The 23,700-nt window shown below is 44.0% G+C and overlaps 1 protein-coding gene across 5 annotated transcripts in view; it reads right to left on the bottom strand.

Moving 5' to 3' along the window:
• Positions 1-3,934: 3,934 nt before the first annotated feature.
• Positions 3,935-23,700, bottom strand: part of ERICH3 (glutamate rich 3) — a 66,163-nt gene continuing 46,397 nt past the window's right edge. For 3 of the 5 annotated variants that reach the window (XM_048861459.2, XM_048861457.2, XM_048861456.2), the window contains 4 exons: positions 20,881-21,363; positions 14,810-14,947; positions 8,080-10,175; positions 3,935-7,346 (listed from right to left, as the gene is read on the bottom strand). In XM_048861459.2, coding sequence (XP_048717416.2) covers positions 8,098-10,175; positions 14,810-14,947; positions 20,881-21,363 — 2,699 coding nt within the window. In that variant the 3' untranslated portion in view covers positions 3,935-7,346; positions 8,080-8,097. The remainder of the gene's footprint in view (positions 7,347-8,079; positions 10,176-14,809; positions 14,948-20,880; positions 21,364-23,700) is intronic. The other 2 variants (XM_048861458.2, XM_048861460.2) reach the window with 1 other exon arrangement.

The following is a 23,700-nucleotide window of genomic DNA, read 5'->3' as shown; positions in this document are numbered from 1 at the left end:
ACACCACATGATCCATTGTCTACAGCCAAGCTCTGCGATACAACCGCATTTGCTCCAACCCCTCAGACAGAGACAAACACCTACAAGATCTCTATCAAGCAGTCTTACAACTACAATACCCACCTGTGGAAGAAACAGATTGATAGAGCCAGAAGAGTTCCCAGAAGTCATCTGCTACAGAACAGGCCTAACAAAGAAAATAACAGAACGCCACTAGCCGTCACCTTCAGCCCCCAACTAAAACCCCTCCAACGCATCATCAAGGATCTACAACCTGTCCTGAAGGACGACCCATCACTCTCACAAATCTTGGGAGACAGGCCAGTCCTTGCCTATAGACAGCCCCCCAACCTGAAGCAAATACTCACCAGCAACCACACACCACACAACAGAACCACTAACCCAGGAACCTATCCTTGCAACAAAGCCCGTTGCCAACTGTGCCCACATATCTGTTCAGGGGACACCATCACAGGGCCTAATAACATTAGCCACACTATCAGAGGCTCGTTCACCTGCACATCCACCAATGTGATATATGCCATCATGTGCCAGCAATGCCCCTCTGCCATGTACATTGGTCAAACTGGACAGTCTCTACGTAAAAGAATAAATGGACACAAATCAGATGTCAAGAATTATAACATTCATAAACCAGTCGGAGAACACTTCAATCTCTCTGGTCACGCGATTACAGACATGAAAGTTGCGATATTACAACAAAAAAACTTCAAAACCAGACTCCAGTGAGAGACTGTTGAATTGGAATTCATTTGCAAATTGGAGACAATTAACTTAGGCTTGAATAGAGACTGGGAGTGGCTAAGTCATTATGCAAGGTAACCTATTTCCCCTTAAAAGAAAAGGAGTACTTGTGGCACCTTAGAGACTAACCAATTTATTTGAGCATGAGCTTTCGTGAGCTACAGCTCACTTCATCGGATGCATACCGTGGAAACTGCAGCAGACTTTATATACACACAGAGAATATATATATATATATAATATATTTCCCCTTGTTTTTTTCCTTCCCCCTCCCCCCCCCCCCCCCCCCGCCGACGTTCTTGTTAAACCCTGGATCTGTGCTGGAAATGGCCCACCTTGATTATCATACACATTGTAAGGAGAGTGATCACTTTAGATAAGCTATTACCAGCAGGAGAGTGGGGTGGGGGGAGAGAAAACCTTTTGTAGTGGTAAACACCCATTTTTTCATTTTTTCATGCTTTGTGTGTATAAAAAGATCTTCTATACTTTCCACAGTATGCATCCGATGAAGTGAGCTGTAGCTCACGAAAGCTTATGCTCAAATAAATTGGTTAGTCTCTAAGGTGCCACAAGTACTCCTTTTCTTTTTGCGAATACAGACTAACACGGCTGTTACTCTGAAACAGGTGGTATTCTCATCCATCCTCCCTGTTGTGGGTCAGGGCCCAGGCAGGGACATGCGCATCCTGGAGATGAATGCATGGCTGTGCAGATGGTGTTGACAGGAGGGCTTCAGCTTCCTTGACCACAGAATGCTGTTCTGTGAATGAGGATTGTTGATAAGAGTTGGGGACCACCTGATTAAAATGGGGAAGAGACACCAACTCGTCAACCTGTCAAGGAGGGTTTTACATGAGGTTCAAAGGGGAAAGGTGACAAAAGTCCACAGGTAAGCATTTAAAAAAGGGGGAGGCTAGAGGTTGTGGGGGGGGGAATATGGAAATTTACACTAGGGTCATAGAAGCAACAAGTGGGGGAATCTGCTCCACATCTTAGATGTGTATACACAAATGCAAGGGGTAGAGGGGATAAACAAGAACTGGAAATATTAGTGTATAAGCTAAATTATGACTTAATTGCTATCACAGAGACTTTGATAATTGGAGGATTTTAAGAACAGGTTGGACAAACACCTGTCAGGGATGGTCTAGATTGACCTGGTGCTACCTCAGCACAGGGGCCTGGCCTTACGTCTCAAGGTACCATCCAGCCCTATATTTTCTGTGATTCGACAGTAAATTGAAAACTTACCTGGGTGAGATTCTGTGCTGCGCCTCTTAGAGAATTTGCAGTCTGGGGGAAAAGTGGGGAGGGTGGCAAGGTGGCTTTAAGCCAGTTTTGTGCCCTCCTGATTGTTGGCTGTGCCAGGGGCTGGAGAGACCCACAATGTAACAGCATTGGGAGCCTTCTAAGGTACACCAGCCACCCCAAACTGCCCAGAAACTTACCTACCATAAAAGGACCAGAGCAGGGGAGAGGATGACACCTCTAGCTGTTTTCATTTTGCACAGCAAGAGTGTTCTTTAATGGTATGTTATTGTGATTTGCAGATCACTCTAGCACTCACCGAATGAGCCCAAACTACTATTGCCTTATAAGCGTTCACTCTCTGGGCTAGCGTCAAAAAGGGACATATGTGTTAGGACATGCAGCATCTCAATCCTTAACTTACAGGTGCCTAGAAAATCACTTGGATTCACAAAGCCTGACTTAGGGCTCAGGCTTCCTCTACAGTGAATGGAGGGAGACAGGCTAGGTGGCTCCCCAACCTAAGCTAGCCAATGGGAGATGTTGAGGAACAGGGTCCTGCATTTCAGAGAGTTCAACACCTGAATCCAGGCTGGCGGGAGGTGCTCTCTTTCTCTAGGGGAGTACCTTAACCACTGGGCTAAAGGTTGAGAGGGAGATCCTCCTGCTCCTCTTCTGTGTGGTGTGAGGTGCACTCAGAGCGCACCTGTTGGAGTGGGCCCTGCAGGTGAATTAGGTGGCTGAGCACCTCTCTTTCCCTGGTTTGTAAATGGTTCTGGGGCTTCGGCAGGAGACCCGCATCCAGATGCCCAGAGTGAGGCAGCAGCGCACATGCTCAGAGACAGAAACACAGGTGCCTAGGGAGCTTTTACTACACAACATAGGGACTCAGTGAGCTTTGACGTCTACAGGGTAGGCAGCAGTTGAGTGGGGATTGTGTGAATAGCAGAGGCACCTAATCCCAGTTTTGGGCTCCTAAACTGGCAATTAGGCACCTATATCCCTTTGTGAATCTAGCCCATTGTGTTCAGTAAAACAACTATTGACAAAGAAACAGGGCGGCCTTGGGAACTCAGCACAGACTTAGTTCTAGTCCTGGCACTTGCTTTGCAAGCAAATCATTTGACTCCTGCGTGCTTTAGTTGGTCTGTCCATTAAATTTGGATAATGGCACATACTAGAGCTGAGAAACACTGGAACAATTTTTCCATGAACACATAAATGGATTTGTGTGTGCCGTGCTCACGTCCCTATGGTCCTTGCTTGCCACAAACAGGCCTAGGATAAAAATGTTCCCAGCCCACATATTCACCCTCACCACATTTTTAACACAGATGTAATACTCGGGCACTCATTCGATCAGAGAACAGTGACAAGTATCATTTGACTTATTTGACCAATCACAAGTCCTCGACCCCGTTCAACTATTGAACGCTTACAAAGAACTGTTCACCAAAAAGAGTTTTAAAAACCTGCCAACGAAAAAATAGCTCATCATCATTTAAAAAAAGTAATATGTTTTCATCCCGTTTGTGGATAACCAAGGGGGCAGGAACTGGGGCTAAGCTCAGCAGTCCAGTGTACTTGTGTCACAGATTAGTATGATGACGACTTAGTTATTGCATGAGCCATGCTTTGAAGATATATCAGACTTGGTCCAAAGCCAGTTACAGCCCGTGGAAAGATCACCACTTCAAGGGGCTTTGGATCAGGCCCTTGTATGAATGCTAAGTGTTAGTAATCTTACATTGAAGATAGTTCCAAAAATCCAAACAGCTACACAGACTGAAATATGGCATCACTTAAGTGGGCTAAAGCAAATATGTGGGTCTATGCACCTACACGAGTGTGCAGACCTGCCCACACACACCACACATACACCCCCAAAAAATCTTTAATGGAAGGCCATGAAGAAAAGTTTTAATTCAGAACAATTAACATACCAGATTTATTCACCTGCAAAAGGTGTAAACATATATTATCCATTTACTGTGCTGTTAATATTGAACAAATCTGAAAACACATTGGTCTATGGAAGAGACTGTTTCAAATTTTATGGACATTCCTTGGATTAAAACTAGACCAAGAGGGTCGCAACTCAAGTACATGCTTTCAAAGCAAAGTACTGCACAAATTGTACAAGAATAAGGATTTAAATTGTACAGTACAGGTTCACTTGACACAGTGCTTCAATTTAAATTACTGACAAATACAAAGCTAATCCATCATTATTCTTTGTTTAATCACATTAAATTCCTTTTTTACTAAAATAAATGCATTTAGATTATTTATCTTGGATATTTTTCTTTCTCAAAGTGCATATTAGGGACTCTGGCCCAGAAACACAAATCCAACTAGCTATTAAAACAAACACAAGGTATTTGACCATGTTTACATTTATTACCCCATGTGGAAACCCAAAATAATTCAGTGTAATGAAGCACTGCAAATACATATGATTTTATTCTATTGCCTAAGATGGAAAATAAACCTTGTAGCATGCCCAGCGTGTGGGAGGCCATAGGGAGGGGAGAGCATTTCTCAGCACTCACTAGCAATGCCTAATTGTGAATGCATGCCATACGTGGGCTCTTAAAGATTCTGCATGTAGCCTGGCTCACTGGTGCAGATGCCACCAATGTGAGAAGCCTTCAAAGGTAAGGCTTTGAAAAGGGAGTGGCCCGATTAATATTGTGTAAACCAAAAAAATCAGTTGTTGCCAAGTGTTCTGCTCTCACTTCCACCAGTTTTATGCCAGTATAACACCAGTCACACCCATCACGTTACTACTGGTTGACAGCAAGGTAAGTGAAAGGAGGATCGGGCCCGCAGTTTATACCTACACCTGTGCTGTTTTGAATCCAAAGTTTGTATTTGCATACTTGTTTAATGGACGTGGAAACTATGGTGCTTTTTTTCAATTTTCACTATGAAGGAATCCGCTGGCTGTGGGGTTTACTGTTGGGGTTTGATCGCTTTATTTTTTTATTTTTTTTTTTTGCCCTAATCGACCAGGGATATTTCGGTTATTTTGTTCAGGCCCCTGTTTGCAATGTATGTATCGTTCTACATTGGAGTGAAGCTTCTGGAAATGCCAGCCCACTGGACAAACCATCATCAGATTCTGCCGGGCCCACATTGGGGGATGGCACACGGAGCTGACCCTTTCATGGCTTGTGTAAAGACCAGGCAGAATTCCAGTGGCCTTGTGCTTGAATGTCCATACACTTGAGCATTCGCGTAGGGACTGCTCCGTCCCTGTATCCATGAGAATGTAAAGCACTCTCAAGGGGGCTAGCATGGGCAGGGTCATGGTTCCACCTTCACCGCCACCTCACTCCATAGAGCTGGCCAGCCACACAGAGGTAGGCAAGCCACAGGCTAGAAAGGGAATATGAGCAGGAGTACACCCTTAGCCTACCTGGGAGGTCCCAGAGCTCCCTCGAGCCAGGGCAGCTCTGCACTGTTCCTCAGAGCCAGGCCATGCTGACAAGACAAAATCAAGGTCTTACTGTTACTAAATGGCATTCAAGAGCAGACTTCTGGGGGAACAATGGCCTTCAGGTGACTGAAAAAACATATTAGGAGCTACATTTCAGACAGGTTGGTGCCATTTAGTAAGCCTCATAAAGACAACACTTGGCATTCACTCCACACAAACACTGCTACATGCTGGGGGAAAAAACTTGGCCTTTCTCTTTGAAGCCCCAGCAAGGGCAAAGCAGAGTGGTGCCAGGGGTGTGGAGTAGAGCTGAGCAACATACTCCCAGCCATTCATCTCTTCAATGACAATGACTCCTTTGCTGTGTCTGACTTACCTGCTGGTCCTCATTTCTCTGACATTCAGCCAGTGGGTGAATGGTTTGGGAGAACATTTCAGCCCTTTATTTGCTTGCGGACTATTTACCATCCCTATTGCATCATGTTATTTGCTATTCATGCTAAGTGACTGGTCATGTAGGTCACGTGCTGCAGATCCTGCTTCCTGACCACTTCCAAGCCCACTGATAGCCAAACCTCACCTCCCAGAGCGAATGCTCAAGTGTATGGACATTCAAGCACGCACAACTCTCTTTGCAGGAACTTTCTTCCAAATCAAAATCTGCTTGCGTGAATGGTCATAGGAAGCAAATCAAACTTGGCTGGAAATGCCAGCAGAACACAGTCAGATTTATGTGACCACTTCAGCAGTAGTCAAACACAGATGGGACCCAGATGCAGAGGCTGGCTCAGAGTGGGCATGGAGCAGCAGGAGCCTGCCTGGTGGGCCATTCTTTACGCCTTTAAGCACTAGCAGCAAGGCAGTATGCACGCCTACCTACTGTCTGCTCTATACCCCAGCGTGTGCACAGGTGAAAATCTGGGGCCTGACGAGATTTCATTAGAGCCACAGCCAAGGTGCAAACATGTGTTGGCTCCTCCCCCTGTCTAATGCTCTCTGAAGTCCAATCCTGAGCTGCTGCTCTAGATGTTGAAGGGAAAAAAATTTCCTCTCTATGACCCATTTTCTCCATTAATGGATGCATGCAACAGAGGGAAGGAATTGCCCTTACAGCCCCTAATTCTGTCCTCCATTAGATAGCACAGTTCCCATTCGCTTCAATGCGAGTGGCACCATCAATGTGTGAGATCAGAATTGGGCTTCTTATTGTTATTACTATCATTTACTATTTACATTACAATGCCACCTTGATGCTCCAATCAGAATCCAGGCCTTATTGTACTTGGGAACCACATATACATCCATGATGACATAGACATTGTCTTGAAGAGTTTACAATCTACAAATGCAATTGACATGCAAAAAATGTGGGGGGGGATACAATCACATATATACAATTTTACATACATACGTACATTTGCACTTTCTATTATTATACATAAAGTGCCAGCAAGCCTCCTCCTCCCTTCAAGCTAGTCATCACAAACCCACTGTGTTCTTTGGGGGCAGGGGAATTTAAGTTCAACCAATATAAGAATTCTCTGTAGCTTGAAAATAAATACATGACAGCTGTGGAAAGGTCCTTATTATTATTGTCGTCGTAATTATAAAGGAGTATGATTTCCTACACTAGCTCTATGAGCTTAGTTCAGTTATCTGTTGCACATTCCGGAGCTGATCTACTAAACAAACAGATGGTTATGCTACTCATCAAGTAAAATGAGACGGGGAGGGAATGTCCCAATCCACACAAATCTACAGTGATTTGTAAAAAATGTTACTAAAATAAGATTATTGAAGGAACTGCAGAGGATGCTCAGATGTGTCTTTCTCCCCCATCCAGGGATTGTATCGAAAGCAAGATAATTATGTCCAGCTTTAGAGCATTCTGGGAAACATCAAGCAAAGTGTTAGTTGTATGGTAAACAGGTACGTTAAAGACTGTGAGGTTGGCTACTAGTGTAATATGGGCCATACAAGTCCATAGAGAGCTAGGTAGCAAGCAGAAACATACGGGCTGATTACTGCTATAGCTCCATAATATCAAAATCAGTTGAAGTGTTATGGCCAGAGGCTACCACTCTTGCTCATTTACTCATTTCCTCCATTGTCACCCCCTCAACCCACCACTCGGCCCTGGCCACCCTCTCAGTCACTGCTACACCCTCCACTGCTGCTCCCTCAGCCATCTCCTCTACATTCATTGTGACCTTATCTATTGCCTCTTCAGCCGTAAGTACATTTTTTCCTATACATAGTCCCAGTGTAACCAACGGCACTACTCATGGAGGACAGTACCACTCAGCGTGAATGAAGGTATGAGACACAGACATTAAACTGAGCTGAGAATGTTCATAATGCAACTCAGAGTCACTTTTGACTTTGCAATGAAAACCCTTAGGAAACCTTTGAAGTGAAAGTGAAGAATATAATAAATGGTGGAAGAAAATCATGGCTACCTATCTCCTCCAAATGAATCCCAGTATTTCACCATTCAGTAGAGCTGGTGCTTTGATAGCACTAGCCTAGGTACTGCAGCCTTGGACACCTTACATAGGAATGTAATAAAAATAAAATCAATTCCTCTTTTAGGTAGCAATCTGGCTCATACTGATACTCACCATGTGCCACGGAGCCCCTTAGTTTCTCTCTTCTGTAATGGATGTTTCTGTGGTATCTGTCTTTATATGTGCAGGAGTTTCTTCCTTGTGCTGGACTTCAAGCAGATCTGTACGCCCATGAAGCCCTTGTGGATATTCAGCCAAAGTCTCTGTCTTTCCTATTTTTATTTTTTCGCTTGTGTCTAATTGTTTCAGTGTGATTTTCTCCTCCACTGTCTCCATCTCTCGCTCCTCTGTTCTGTCATTCCCACCACTATGTCTCACTTTTGCCATTAACTCTTCCACAAGGACTGCTTCCTTCTCCACTACATCTGGGTGATATGCCATTTCCTGTGTCATGCCTTCTACCTCAGGTGCTGCTTCCACAGCTTCCTCTTCATCCCTCAGAGATGACGGCGTCATCAGCTTCTCCACCTCAGGCAATGTTCTCTCTGATCTCATATCTTCTTCGGGTATTCTCCCCTCTGTCATCACCTTCTGCTCTTCCGATCCTGCCTCCTCCTCTTCCATGCCCTCCTCATGTCCTGCATCCTCTGTCTGCACCTCCCAGTCTGATAATACCTCTGCATTTTCTTTCTCACCAGGTTCTAATTTCTCTACTATCTCCTCCCCTTGTGGTGGTGTTTCATTGCCCGTTACTTTCCCATTGCCTGCTGCCTCCACTGACATTGCCTCCTCAGATTCTATTTCTGACATTTCTTCTCCCTCTCTCTCTGCCGATTCCTCGGCCACCTCCTCAGCCACTTCCACTTCCTCCATTGCCATTGCCTCAGTTACCACCACACCCTCCACTGCTGCTCCCTCAGCCAACTCCTCTACCTTTATTGTGGCTTTATCTATTGCCTCTTCAGCAATAGGTACCTTTTTTTCTATTACCAACTTCTTTTCAGGAACTACTACTTGGGACACCATCTTCTCTTCCACTTCCTCTGTCACTTCCTCCTCACCAGCCTTCACCAGTTCTTCTCCCATATATGCTGTTTTCTCAGGCACTGACTCCCCTATATATGTTCCTTCTTCTACTACCTCCTCTTCAGATTCTGGATCTTCTGTTGCTTCTTCCTCTTCAGATGCTTCCACTATGCTCTCCCCATCTTTGTGTGCGTCTTCCTCTGTTGCCGTGTCCCTTTTTATTTCCTTGTCCAGTGAGGTTTCTTCCCTCAGAGGTGGTGATTCCTCTACATCTGACTCCTCTTCTGTGGCCTCATTTCTTGTCTCTCCCTCCTCTGGGGTTGTTTGCATTACATCCTCCTCCTCCTCAGATGTTTCTGTTGCTGCTGCCTCCTCCACTTCAGACACTGCTTCACCAATGGGAACCTTTCTTGATTCTACTGATTCCTCTGTTTCACTTGCTGCTCCCAGTGTGGGAACCTTCACTGATTCTACTGACTCCTCCCGTACAAATTCTCTCTCTCCCATAGTCTCCCATCCCTCAGAAGCTGCCTCCTGCACAACCTCCTCTCCTTCCAATTCTCCTTCTGCAACTTCCTTTCCCGCAGAGTCTGCTTTCTCCATAGCCTTCTCTGCCTCCGCAGCTGAATCCTCCACAACCTCCTTTCCCTCAGATTCTGCCTCTGCCACAGCCTCCTCTGCCTCAGATTTTGCTTCTTCCACAGCCTCCTCTGCCTCAGGCACCTCCTCAAGAACCTCTTTTCCTTCAGATGATACTTCCTCCACCACCTTTCCCTCATAGGCGGTCTTTTCCACTGCCTCCTCTCCTTCCTTTATGTCTTCCTCCACAGCTACATTTCCCTCAGGTGCCTCCTCTCCCTGAAATGCCATTTCCTTACCTACCCTACTCTCTTCCAGATCTTCTTCCAGTCTAGCCTTCTCCTTAGATGCTTCTTCTTTTACTGTAAGTACATTCTCCACTGTCTGTCCCATCACAGCTGCTGCTTCTTTCTTAGCCAGCAAATCTATCTCCAGAGCTGTTTCACTGCCTGCCTCTCCAGTGTCAGTGGCTCCTTCCTCAGTTACAAACTCCTCCTGCTCCTCAAGTGCTTTTTCCTCATCCACCATCTGCCCCTCTTGTGCCATTTGCTCTGCTGCCTTCTGCTTTTCACATGCTGTTGCTGCTTCTGCCAAGAAAGCTCCATCTGAGGAAGTAATCAAAACATTAGTTTTATTGTAATAAATACGTTAATTTTAAGGCTTTTTACGAGGTGTTTATTAGAGATGCCATTGTTCCAAATCAGTGCAAGGATTTTAGGCTGGGTAATGTGTGAGGAAACTTGGCCTGCTGTTTCCAGTGCTGTCATTCTGGCATCAGGCACAAATAATTGAAACAAAAATGATGTTGCACGGCCCAGAAGTGACCTCAGGGTACATGGAGGAAGTAGCCATAGGCTTGGCACTGAGATTTAAATATTCACAAATAGGTCATGCAAAATAAGTATGTACAGGAGGAGACAGACTATACATCTGTGCATGAAAAATGGGTAATGACTTGTGCACATTTGGGGCTGATCCTATCCTCTTTGAAGTCAATGGCCAAAGCTCTCACTGAATTCAGTGGTGCAGGATCAAGCCTTTGGCAAGTACAATTACCTATTTGTGCCAGTGCACCTGTGCCTGTTCACATAATTCAGGATCTGGTCTATTTTTGGAAAAACTGGCCCTAAATGTCATTGAAGAGAATAAAAGAATCATGCTTTCCAGACACTGTGCTCTGGTGGGACATATGAAAAATCCAAAGTGGGGGAAAGGCCATCCTGGCCATATTACCTGCCTTTATTTGATTTATTCTACTCTCACCTTCTTATATTTCCACAACCCTCAGTCACTGTCTTCTTTAGCCTGGCTGGGCCTAAACATATGTTCATGCTGCATCAGCCCATCTCTACAATGTCTACCTAGAGATGGTTCAGATCCTTGGCCTGAAGCACATTGCTCTGTGGGCCACAGCCTTGGCACAGGAAGATGGACAGGCTCTCATCTTCCCCATTTGGCTCCCCCAGGACCTTCCATTGGCCTGGCCAACTTCCTAAGGTCACTTTCCTCGCTCTATATCAGCACTGACATGAGAGAGGAATTGGTGAATGCAGCCATATGTTGCAGTGTTTCGTCCTGTCCTGCAGGTGGCATTGAGCTCAGGAGGCTAGAGTTTACTGCCGTAAGCAGGTCCATTTGAGTGGAAACCAGGGGAAGCATTGTGCAGCTGGAGAGGCTGAAAGCAGAGCGGGAACAGGATGGCAGTGACAGAACAGGTGAGAAAGGGAGTGCCATGGAGCGGACAGAGAAGAGAGCAAGTGTGAAAAATCAGGACACATTTTTGGTTTTTTTTTCTGGATGAGGGGATATAGTTGCGTCTATAAGACAAAGCCCCTAATGTCGAGATGGTCCCGATGATATTAGGACCTCTGGTCACCCTAGACAGAGATCAGGGATGGGTGGAGGAAGAGAGAGAGAGAGAGAACAGAGGGGTTGAGTTGGAGGGCGGGCAAGAGAGAAATCTAAATAAAAATTAATTGAAGCAGCCGCACTTTTTCCCTCTCACCTGACCACATGTAATATGATCTCTGGTCATGTAACCAATACAGCTTAAAAAACCCCGACTTTGCACTTTGCTACCTAACAGAAATCCTGCCCTCCATCCTTTGCCAATACCCTCTCAGAGAGATGTGCTTTGCAGTGAGTTGATTATTTATATTTACTGCCAGCTTCCTCATTTTTATATGTCCCTCAGGTTTTAGACTTTTAGCAGTGTTACAAAAAAACAAACAAACAAAAAAACCCTCTCTCTCCATTCATTTATCAATCCCCATCATAATTTTTAGAAAAGGGGCTCAGACCAAAAATACCACATCCAGGCACTCCTGAATTTGGGTCACGTCAAATCTTCATCCAAACTCAGTCCTATTGCCAATAATTCTTAAAATGTTTAATAAATCATCTTTAAGTTTCATTTGCAGTATGAATAAGGTAAAACCTCCCAACCCATCATCCTACCTTATGTCATATGCTGCATCCTCTTTGAGGCAATAATCGCCTTCCTATTTTACTAAATAGTAGCTGGCACTGGACAACGTATTCTAGGTCAGATTTAGCAAGTAGCTAATAAAATAACCCTTTCTCTTTTCCTCTGCTAATGGAACCTGAACCCTTATGTGAAAAAATACTGTAAGCTACCATCATTCATTGTGGTCACAGCATAGTGCCATCATCACCCAGTTCTAACAGATTGGTGATGCATTCAGTTTTGTGCACTGCAGTCAGCATATTCCACCTCCTTTCCTCCTCCGCTAAAAGAGCTTGTGGAGAGCTGCTTTCCTTGTCCCCTGCGTCGGGCTAATTTGGTATTTTGCTCTTAATATGTAATTGATCCATGGGACAGAGGCTGCTAATATTTGACTTTCAATGCAGAAAAAATAAACTGTAAGTATTTATTAAAAATAGCATTTTTAAGAAGTCAGTCATTTGGGTTATTCCATGAGAGGGGGTCCCTCTCTTGCATTCTGCATGTATCTCATTCAAAAGACCAACTGGCATTACACAGCTGGGCAGAGCAGGCTCGGGGAGGGAAGAGCCCTGCCACCTGCAACAGGCACATATAGGCACACACATATTCGCTTCAGCTATCATCTTAGCACTAGCCACAGAAGAAGCTGTGAAGTGCACTGTAGGCAAAGTCAGGTCTAGAAACTGTCTCTAGTTCTGATCCTGTTCCAGTCTAGTCACCTGTTTGACAGCGACTGTCTCATATTGAAACATGGCTCCTTTGAACAACTGGGATGAAACCCTGAGGGTCTGATTCTGAGCTCATGCTGGTCTACGTCAGTGTCACTCCATTGACTTCAAAGGAGTTCTCTATGATGTGAGAACAGAGTCAGGCCCAGAGAATGTTTTATTTCCTGGCTGAGGCTGCAAAGCACAACTGGAGTGTCTGAATGCAGCAATGCAGCTCTTTGAAGCCACTTTGGTTCCCGGTGGCAACACAACTAACCAGCAACTAATATTAAATTGAGTTAGGAAATGGACAAAATCCAGGTATGAACATATGCTCTTTCAATAGAGTGATGTGTTACAAACAGTTTTTGTTCTTTAATTGGAGCTATTCTGGCTGTCGTTTGTAAGAAAACAAGCTCCATGGCAATTTTGCCAGACCCCCATTGTTCATTAGTAATTGTTTTTAACAACTTGGCCCTATATTTATAGGTTAATTTAAAAAAACATAGTAGAATCCACAAAAAGATAGTGACTTTTGGTCCCTATGCCTGTATAATTTAACAGTCTGCAGCAAAAATTCTGGGAGCTGAAGTGCTGATGGCATCCATCTGTGCCATTATATTTAAAGTTCACAGAACAACACAATCAAACCTGACAAATTTTGGAATCTGAAAGCTTCTGTAATTCACGAAGGAGGAGAACAGGAGTAAAGAAAGAACTTCACCATTTACTTTATGGAAAAATTGTCTATATTTATTTGTGTAGCCAAGTGTGTATGTTACTGTAAATGTGAAAAATAAGTTGTCTACACCTATGTGCTTTACTCACAAATCAGCCACATTTTGCTAATGCCTAAAAGCAATGTCTTATGTAATAAAGTTAGATAAACAAGATAGGCCAAGATTTCAAATAGTCCTTAGTGCCTTTGGGTATCTCAATCTCTCAGTGCCCAACCTAAGCCTCCAGAAAATTAAGCTCCCTTTAAGTTGTCTGAAAGTTGGCACCCAAAATTACCCATTATTTTTGAAAATTTTGGCCCTAGTGAATGAAAAGGAAAATTGAACCCACCAGAAATGGTGGGTTCCTAACTCCCAGTCCAGGCATCCATCCGACGTAAAGCACTCTGCTCTTCCAGAGGCTACTGCAGCATCACTACTCAATCAGTGAACTCTTTCTTTCTTTGGGGACAGAATACTCCAGGCATTTGAGAGGCCACCATGATATATTCTGTGATAATCAGGTACAATCAGGGAAGTTAAAGTCAAATAATTTATGGCCTTATTCTTTTTCCCATTATGTGTCTCTGAACCTGACTTCTGTTTGAAGAAGAACCTGAACATTTACATTCATTAGGGTTTGTTGCTAACGTAACTTGGCTGACTCTAAAACCCAGTGTAAAAATGCTTCTGTTCAGCAATCCTTGGTTCTGATGTTAAAATCCTGGATTAAGATTCCAGGCAGGAACTGGTGAGTCCAGAGAAAATCCTGGATGGAAACCCTTGGAACAGCCGAGCTCCAGTTGAGGTGTTTGTTGTGTTACTGTCAATAATGCCAAGCTCTAGGAAGGAGGTGAGTTGGGGACACAACATAGTCTGTTGAACTCTAGGCTGGAACTCAGACCATGGGCACTCTCATACATATTGATGATCATTCCAGTAAAAGGTGATACCTCTTTCATTCATATAAATAGAAGCATCCTGTCTTAAGACTGCATTTCCCCATTAGGCCTCATATTAATATACGGATTAGGCTGGAAGCAAAGTGAAACTTAACAGATTCCTATTTTTTGAAGCAGTCTCTACTAGCAATCACTTTTTCATGGCCTCAACTCTTTATCCAGAATTACTGTCAGCTCCTAAATGGTATCCGTTTTGCAAGCTTTACAGTTTTAGAGACTAACTAATCAGTGCAACAATTTTATTCAGGGGAGGAAAGAAAAGGAAAGCAGAGGCAGAGATGCCAGTATGAAAAGGAAGGTGAAAGAGGGAAGTAACTGTTCTATAAATGGCTTTTCAGTGCAGAGTGAAATTTAATCCAGTCCGCTGATCATATTAGTTGACCTCACCTTCTTTTAAATCATGAGCTGTACTTGTGAAGTTCTCCTCTTCTTCATCTGTACTGGAATCACTGGGCTCAGGTTCAGAACTCAAACGATGATCTATTTCAATTGCCTCTGCTATTTTCTCTTGGACTGATTTGCAATCTTCAAAAAATATCACAGAATTATTAAACAAGGAGCAAGGAAGAGAAATTATCGAAAGCCTAAGGGAAAAGGGAATCATTCAGTTGTCTGAAATTGGCTTAATGAGAGCCATATTATCAGTGCAGGGTTAATTAAAATCTAGTAAGCCTTCACCAGTGATAATGCTTTGAAGTATATTCAAATCAAATGGCAACCCATTATAAAAATGCATGCAGGAGGATCTACAAACATACATGCAGAAATCAGCCATAAAAACATCGCAAAGACACAAAACTACCTTTGTTAAAATGCTTTGCATGCACAAGCAACAAAACTGTTTGATGACCAGAAACCTTTTATTGTCCTGTGCCTACTTAAAACAAAAATAAAAAAACTTACACCATATTTTTACATACTAAAGTTTCCATATACAGTTCTGATGATTCTTTACATTCCTCACAGTAGTAGAACTGGCTGAAGACATAGTCTTATCTTGATGCATGATCATATATGAATGTAAATCCCTATATATAGGCAGAGAAATATTTGCTTCTCCTAAAAGCAACATCTATGATGTTTAAGATTTTGTTTCATAGTCAAGATATACGTGTTACATTTGTAGCATTATAGTTAAGGTTGTGCTATCCCTTCCATTAGTGTTGCATTACCACGTGCTAAGGAATAAAATTAGAGGATCATATACTTGTAAAATTACACTGGTTCTTTGTTAAAAGAACTGTTTACAGAGATGCTGTAATGGCAGCTAGCATTGGTTCTAGCCATGCATACAATTAACTTCCTGGTGCCTCCTCCGAACTGTTCCCTCCCACAAACTCGCTTTTCCCTCCAAATACCATGAAGGTAATGCTACAACTATGGCTTCAATTTCAAAAGTTATATAATATGGTTATATTGCATTTATTTTTATTAAGGGAGATGTATTATCAACACTGCATTTCGGCCAATCTAGCCCCATTTCCAAACCAAAGCAGCGAACTTTCCTGTTTTCAGATAATGCTACTGCGTTATGGCAAACGCAAAGAAAATCACTGTGTGAGAAAAATAAAACTCATTGGAAGGAGGGAGTGTATAGAAGGGAGAGGTTCCTCCGAGCTATGCATGGAAAATAACAGCTATTAATGCTTTTGAGACTGGAGAATAAACATCAACATTGTTTAACCTTCTAGCTGTGCATATAATGGGGTTTAAGCTGCCTGGTATTTCAGAATTACTCATAGCAATGGGGGACTCTATTGGAAGGACTAAAGGTGACACATTTATGTCCATCTGGTTTTCAGGGTAGATTAGGGACCAGATGGTCGCTAGTCAAACTCCTCTCCCCTCCCTTCTCTTTTTTCCCCCCATTCTTATATTCTTCATTTCCCCCTATTCTCTCTCCACATCTTGCCATTCTACTTTCTTTCCTTTCCTCTTCCTCTCTCACCATTTCCCATAGGCTTGCTTTTTTCTCTACTGCTGCCCTTTCTCCCCACAACTTCTCCACTTCCTTTTCTTCTTTTATATTATTCTTTTCCTTTTGTTTTTACCTACAATATCTCCTGCTTCTCTTCCCCACCACAATCTTCTCAGTGTCATCCTTCCTTTCCTCCCCCCACACTGTTTCCTTCTCTCCTTCTCCTCCAGTTCCCTGCCTCCCTAGCTCCCAAGGAGCAATAGGACAAAATCAAGGAACAACAAATTTAGTCTGAATGGCAGGGAAAGCTTCCTAAGCAGGACTGGTGTGCGGCTGCACAATAGCCTCCCAGGGGAAGTGAGAGACACCTTCACTTAAGGCTTTTAAATGGAGCCTGAACAAACCATACTGCAGGGAACAATCCCATGAAGGGATGGAGGTGGACTGGATGGCACTCACTAGGTCCTTCCTAGGTGATTAGATGATTATTTTTTCTTCCTCGTCCTTGTTTTTTTCTCATCTCTTCCTCACACCTCAGCCTTCCTGCTATGCTTCTCCCCATCTTCTCTGTTCTCTCTCCTCAGGCCTTACCTCCACCCACTCTGTTCTGGTTAAATAATGTACTAGCCCCAGCATGAAGCCACTGCACTCCCCTGGAGTTATTTGGACACTATACAGATGCCCTTCGCCCCCAGGAGACTCCTTTGCTGCATCAGACTAAAGAAGCATAGATAGCATTTTCTTTAAGTTCACTGAAGTCCCGAAAGCTTTGTTAAATATGAACCATACCTTATTACTTTGACCTGCTTATAGTCCTGCCATTTGATTAGCTGGCAGTTCTCATTCTTCCCAGTTTACATATATGACAAGAGGGAGTATTGACAGTCAGTCAAAACACAGAGCCCCGAGCAGGATGACAAATACAGCACACAGTAATTCTGTCTCTTGGGATGAGTGATGTCTCCTTCTTGTCACAAAGTCCACAATAAGATCAGAGACTACACAGCAGGTATTTACATACCTTCTAAAATCCTAACTCCCATGTTTATGGTGCCTCCCCCAGCCTCAGCTGGCAACTGAATAAGCCCAGACAAGCTTCTCATCTTATGGTCTCCTTTACATGTAAATTAATATCTGGTTAATATTTCTGCAACATCTAAAACCAGACTGGTCACCAGGAGCACAGTCAATAACTGGATCTGCTACCAGCCAACAGGGCAGGGCATAAACACCCGATATAGGAGGAAGGGCAGTGGCGACAGAAAGCTTAACAAGGAAATAAACGAGCCCAGGTGCAGAATAGAGCTAAGAGCCTGATTTTGCAACTCCTGCAAGATGCTGAACTGCCCACCTCTCGTTGGCTCTCTCTGGAAATGGATGCCACTCTGCAATTTTCAGGACTGACCCAGCATTTCCTAGATTAGTGAGTAGGGGGTGATTGTGGGATCAGGGCCTAAAGAAAGTTTGATTCCCAAGGTGGCATGTGCTACCCATCAAATCCTTTTCTCACAATGTTTGTTTCCTTTCAAAGAGGTCCTGGCCTGTATTCTCTCATTACTTGCATCATTCCTTGACGAATTCTTTATTTTCTCCCAAATTCACCATGACAACCCTGTACCAGCAGGGAGCTGGATTGGATGGGATCTACTAGGTCTTTCATATCTCTAACTTCTATGATTAAATGATTATTTTTGTCCACTTAGCCCTTGTTTTGTCCTCATTTTCCCTTGTCTGCCCCTGAGTTTTAGACATTCTCCAGGCAGTAAAGATGCTGTGAGATTTGATGGAGAAGTACATGTTCTTTTATCTGCACTATGCTTATCCAGTGGTGAGCTGGAGCCGGTTCGCACCGGTTCACTAGAACCGGTTGTTAAATTTAAAAGCCCTTTTAGAATCTGTTGTTCTGCGAGGGACAACCGGTTCTAAAAGGGCTTCTAAATTTAACAACTGGCCAAAAGTGGTGCCTTAGGCACCGACTCCATGGGTGCTCCAGCCCTGGAGCACCCACAGGGAAAATTTGGTGGGTGCAGAGCACCCACTGGCAGCTCCCTGCCCCACCCCTGGCCCCACCTCACCTCACCTCCGCTCCGCCTCCTACCCTGAACGGGCCGCCCCACTCTGCTTCCCCGCCCCCTCCCTCCCCCCCCCAGCTTCCTGCGAATCAGCTGTTCTCGCAGGAAGCCGGGGCAGGCTGAGAAGCAAGCGGCAGCTTCCCGCTCAGGCCCAGGGAGGTGGAGGTGAGCTGGGGCTGGGGGGGGGGGGCGCCCGCGCTGCAGCAGGTAACCCGGGGTGGGGGGTGAGCAGGGGAACTGCTCCCCACCCCAGCTCACCTCCACCACCCTCGCCCTGAGCGGGAAGCCGCGGCCTGCTTCTCAGTCCTCCCTGGCTTCCCACCGAACAGCTGATTTGCGGGAAGCCGAGGAGGCGACACGGAGAAGCAAAGTGGGCCGGCGCGTTCAGGGGAGGAGGCGGAGGTGACCTGGGGCCGGGCGCAGGGCAGGGAGCTGCCGGTGGGGGTTCTGCACCCACCAAATTTTCCCTTTGGGTGCTCCAGCCCCGGAGCACCCAGGGAGTCAGCGCTTAAGGCACCACTTTTGATGTGATCAGTGGGGGAGCGTCCACTCCCCTTGCTCCCCCCCAGCTACGCTACCCCGCCCCTAGGAGCCAGAGGGAGCTACCGGATGTTTCCTGGGAGCTGCCCCAGGTAAGCACCGCCAGGACTCCCCACCTCACCCCCCGGCAGGTGCCTCTGGCTCTTGGGGTGGGGTGGGCACCCACTACGGTGGCCCACGAAGACCCTCCTGCCTGGTTCTGGGGGCAGTCAGGGAACAGGGAAGAGGGGTGGATGGGGCAGGTGTCCTGGTGGGGGCGTCAAGGAATGCAGGGGGGGTTGGATGGGGCAGGAGTCCCGGGGGTCGGGGGTGGGCAACGACCCCCTCGTGGGGTGAGGAGGGAACCCGTTGTTAAGATTTTGGCAGCTCATCACTGCTCTTATCCCATCTGTCATTTACTCATCCTGACAACTGAAATAGGGCCTCTTAAAGAGAGAAGTCATCCCAAATGCAATGTTCATTCAAATCTATAAATACAGTATAAAATGGTTTAATTTCAACACCCAGGAATTTGATCAAATAAGACCAATGGTCTTATTTTGTGCCAAACCCATGGTAGGTCATTAGCTCAGTACATATGATTATCCCTTTCTTCCCTTTTTTTTTTATTACAGCACTTTATCCTACCTGTATGATTGCTAATTATTTCCATCTTCAACCACACTTAATACTTGTCTAACAGTCTAATGGTGAAGTTGCTTAAGCTGAGATGCCTCATGCAAGTAAAAGGAAAGTTTCAAGAAACACACATCTATAAATAATTCAATAGAATTCCTGAATAGCAAATTATTCCCTCTTCTTCAATTTTGAATGCATAACATAGCAAAACCAAAGCACACAGTGCAATCCAAAGCAATCCAACACCAAGAGACTTGCAAATAATATAGCATAGCATTCAACAGTGTTTGCACACACGGTGCTATTTGATACATGATGCACTCAAGCAGAAAGCAATAGAAACAAACCACAAACATTTAATAAAACTACATGAGAGCATTATATAATCCACTGCAAAATCGACATCCATAGAAATACAGTCAGAAATATTGTCTAGTGCGGCTTATGACTCCCTTTCTTCACATCTGCATCACTACAGAAGGCCACTTCATTACTTTACATTGACATTCCCAGTATTATTATCAGGATACTCTCCCCGCTATCCAGACGAAATTCCACACCGAGTACTTATATTCTTCCCACCCAAGTATGCAATCCTGCACTGCCTTACTCATGTGGGTATAGCTATACTCCTTGCCCAGCCCCCAAAACATCCCTCAATAGCTCTGAGATTGGAGCACTAATATCCCCATTTTACAAACAGCCAAACTGAGGCACGGGGAGGTTAAGTGATTTGCTCACGGTGAGACAGTGTGTCAGTGACAGAGCTTGAGACAGAAACCATGTCTGTTGGCTCCCAGTCTGGTTGCCTATGCATGGCACCATGATATACAAGAGATTTTTCGGAGTCCTTATGGAAACTGGAATTATAAGAATTACAAACCAGTTCATCTGAGCTGGCATAAGAATTCTCTAGGACTTCCTATGCTTGAGATCTAAACGGGCACTAAGCTTTATAAAATTACATGAGAAGTCAAACTTAAGAGTATTGCAGTCCATGAAAATATGTATATAAATCTATTATCACATACTACGCCAACGAGTAAGAGAGATGAAAAAAGAATAGCCAAACTTTACATTGGAAAACCCATAAAATCAAACTATGAACTTACAACACACCACTGGTGGTTATTTGTCACATACAGCAAAATGACATTCTAATAGTTTTACATTGTACACTAAGAATAGTCTAATAACTGAATTTCTCATGCTGTATCAAAATGCCATCTCGATCACTAATGGTAAGAGCAAATGACACAACACTTACATGCACTGGACATATCACATCTCCTCCAAGAGACGATACTTACCACCTCCTTCATCAACCTCAGGAGGATCCTTGTTTGTAGCCTCAGCTTCCACAGTGCTGCCTTCCAAATGCACTAGAACAACCTCCTCCCCATCTTCCCTTGTGTTGCTTCCATCCTCCTCCCCCTCTTCCCTTGCATTATTTTCTATTGACCCTACATGCCTGAATTCCCCATTGAGTTCATCTATGCCTTGATGATGTATTTCCATGATACTTCCATGAAGAACCTCAACTTCTTCCCTCATCACAGCCTCTGCTTTTGTCTCTTCTGCTTCATCCATTTCTTCCTCCACTGCATCAATTTCCTGATTTTCCTGAGGTTTGCTTTCCCAAGTATCATTTCCATACTTCGCACATGTCGCTGTCCTGTCAATGTCTTCCTTTTCATTGCCCTTAACACAGTCCTTCGTCTTTTCAGCTTCAGAGTCGTCTTCACTGCTATACAGTGTACTGCTGGATGAGAGAGAGGATGCAGACTTCCTATCTACAAACAGTAAACATAATTTCATTTTAATATTTTTCTATAAAGCATCTGTCCTCAGTTCATTTAGCTGTGCCCGAAAAGCCAGGTCCTCATCTGGGGTAAAGTGCCATTGTTTTGCTTTAGACCAGCTGAAGATCTGGCACAAAATGCCTCATAATTATATAGATAGGCCCATTACCCGAAACTAACAACAAGCAGTTAACCAAAGCTACTTAACATTTTATTTCGAATAATGTAACCATACCATAGGAAATCTCTACCAATGATACATGAGATCTGCTTCCACGACCACCTCTGAAAGCAGTTGGAAAGGGGTTACAACAAACTCCTCCTGCTGTATTCGACAAGAAGTTTCAACGGACAGAGTTCTTCGGCGCATTCATAACATCTCGATGGATCTATTAGAAATCTCTTGTGAACCACACAGAAATCAACACCATACAGTATTAATCCTTGCTGTTTACAATGTAGTTCTGGTTTTCTAGCACCCCTCACATCCAGACACATCAAACCCGTGAAAAAAAATGCAGAAATTGGGCTTGTTTTTGGCTTAATTGGCTTGTGAGTTGCTTTTTGGCTAGATTTTGGCTTGTAGCTTATTTGGCTTGTTGCTTGTTGCTTCTTTTTTCTGATCGGCTCCCAGCTAGCAGGGGCAAGTGGGGGGGAGGGGAAGAGAGTCGGGGTGCCCAGCAGACCCACCACAGTTCCAGACTGCACGCTGGGGGGGATCTAGTCACATAGAGTGTTGGGTTCTTAGGGATTGGCTTGTTTTGGCCCTGTTTTTAAATGGGATTAGCTTGATTTTATTGTGAAAGTCGGGGTGCTTATTTAACACGTGAAAGTTGGCAACTGTGCTCACATCTTTAATTATTCTTTCCAAATGCACTGTTATGAATATTCTGCAGTTTTGTTTTTTTAACTTAAATACAATATTTTTACAGGAGCTAAAAATTTCTTTCAGATATGCATATACAATGCCCATTAACTTCAGTAGGAATAGTGAGGGCCTGTTTGTATGGGGAATGTGGCCCTAAATTAATATAATGCTTGTTAAAGGTGACAGATTATCAGCCTGAGAGGCTAAAGTCTTCTATTTATCATAGAGAACATACAGAAGATGCAAGACAGTGCAAACATCCCCACAGAGCAATTCCAGGGTGCCACAACTCTGTTCTAGACAGGCCATCACTGTATTAGCTCAGATCACCTGCCCATTCAAGCCTTGTCATCTCCACTGAGATTGACAGCAAAAATGACAATTAGTGTCAGTTGTGATGTGGAATCTGCCTGTACCTTGTACCTTGACTGAAAGACTTTTCATACACAGACTATTGAACACCAATCCCACAGTAGTGACTTCCAATGCAGACAGGTAGCAACTGGATCTGAACCTACAACCTAGAGGTAAAAAGTTCTGAATCCCCATGGCCACCCAGCTCCCAAAGAAATTATAATTATTAAAGACACTAGCAAGAACATAAACAGGACAGTTGAGAAAAAAAATCTCATACACTCAGATAAGCAGTGTACGTTTCTTTTCAGGAGAACTGGCCAATAATTCTTTACAACGTATTCATTGGCTTATGGGCCATAAGGATTTGAGTGCCAAAGTCTTTCTTACTTGCTCTTTATTTATGCCTAACCCATAATCTTAGCTGAGAAAATAAGGACTTAGGCTCCTCAGTTATCTGGATATGTTTTTAAATCTCTCACACAGGGTGAAATTCTGCCTTCAGATATACCTATGCAATCCTGTTGAACTCAGACTCTGTGGTGAAGAGTGCAATATAAATGCAGAGGTAAGATGAAATGAGATAAGATTTGATCCCCCTGTATTATTCTTTGTTCCATTATCATCATCATACATTACTTGGGGTCCCAACAGGAGTTGGGCAGATTACAAATATACAGTCCCTGCCCCGAAATAGCTTGCAGTCTAAGGTCTTGATCCTGCTAACAGTCACAAATGTGCATAACTTTAAGTAAGTGAGACATCCCATTGAGTACAAAATGAGACTAAGGGTTTGCAGGACCATGGCATAGATAAATTCAAGACATAAATGAATTTTGCACACAGTAGTTAGGATGTAGGGGAAAGGAAGATGATGATAAAATAAAATAAGTAATAAAAGAATTTGGTTATGTAAACTAGCCAGGTGGGTAATTTGCAGATCTCTGTGGTTTTGTTATGGTAACGAGAGTTTTGCCATTAGGATTTTACCAAAAAAGAAACTTGTCCTGAAAATGACAAGTGAGTCACGGTAATAGTTTAGGCCAAAGTCCATTCCATGCAACAAGCACACTGTACACATACCTCAATCATACGAAGTCTGCATT

This window comes from Caretta caretta, chromosome 8 (genome assembly GCF_965140235.1).
Source record: "Caretta caretta isolate rCarCar2 chromosome 8, rCarCar1.hap1, whole genome shotgun sequence".
NCBI lineage: Eukaryota > Metazoa > Chordata > Testudines > Cheloniidae > Caretta > Caretta caretta.
Note: the sequence above shows the minus strand (reverse complement) of the source record. Positions and strands in the feature narration are given on the sequence as shown.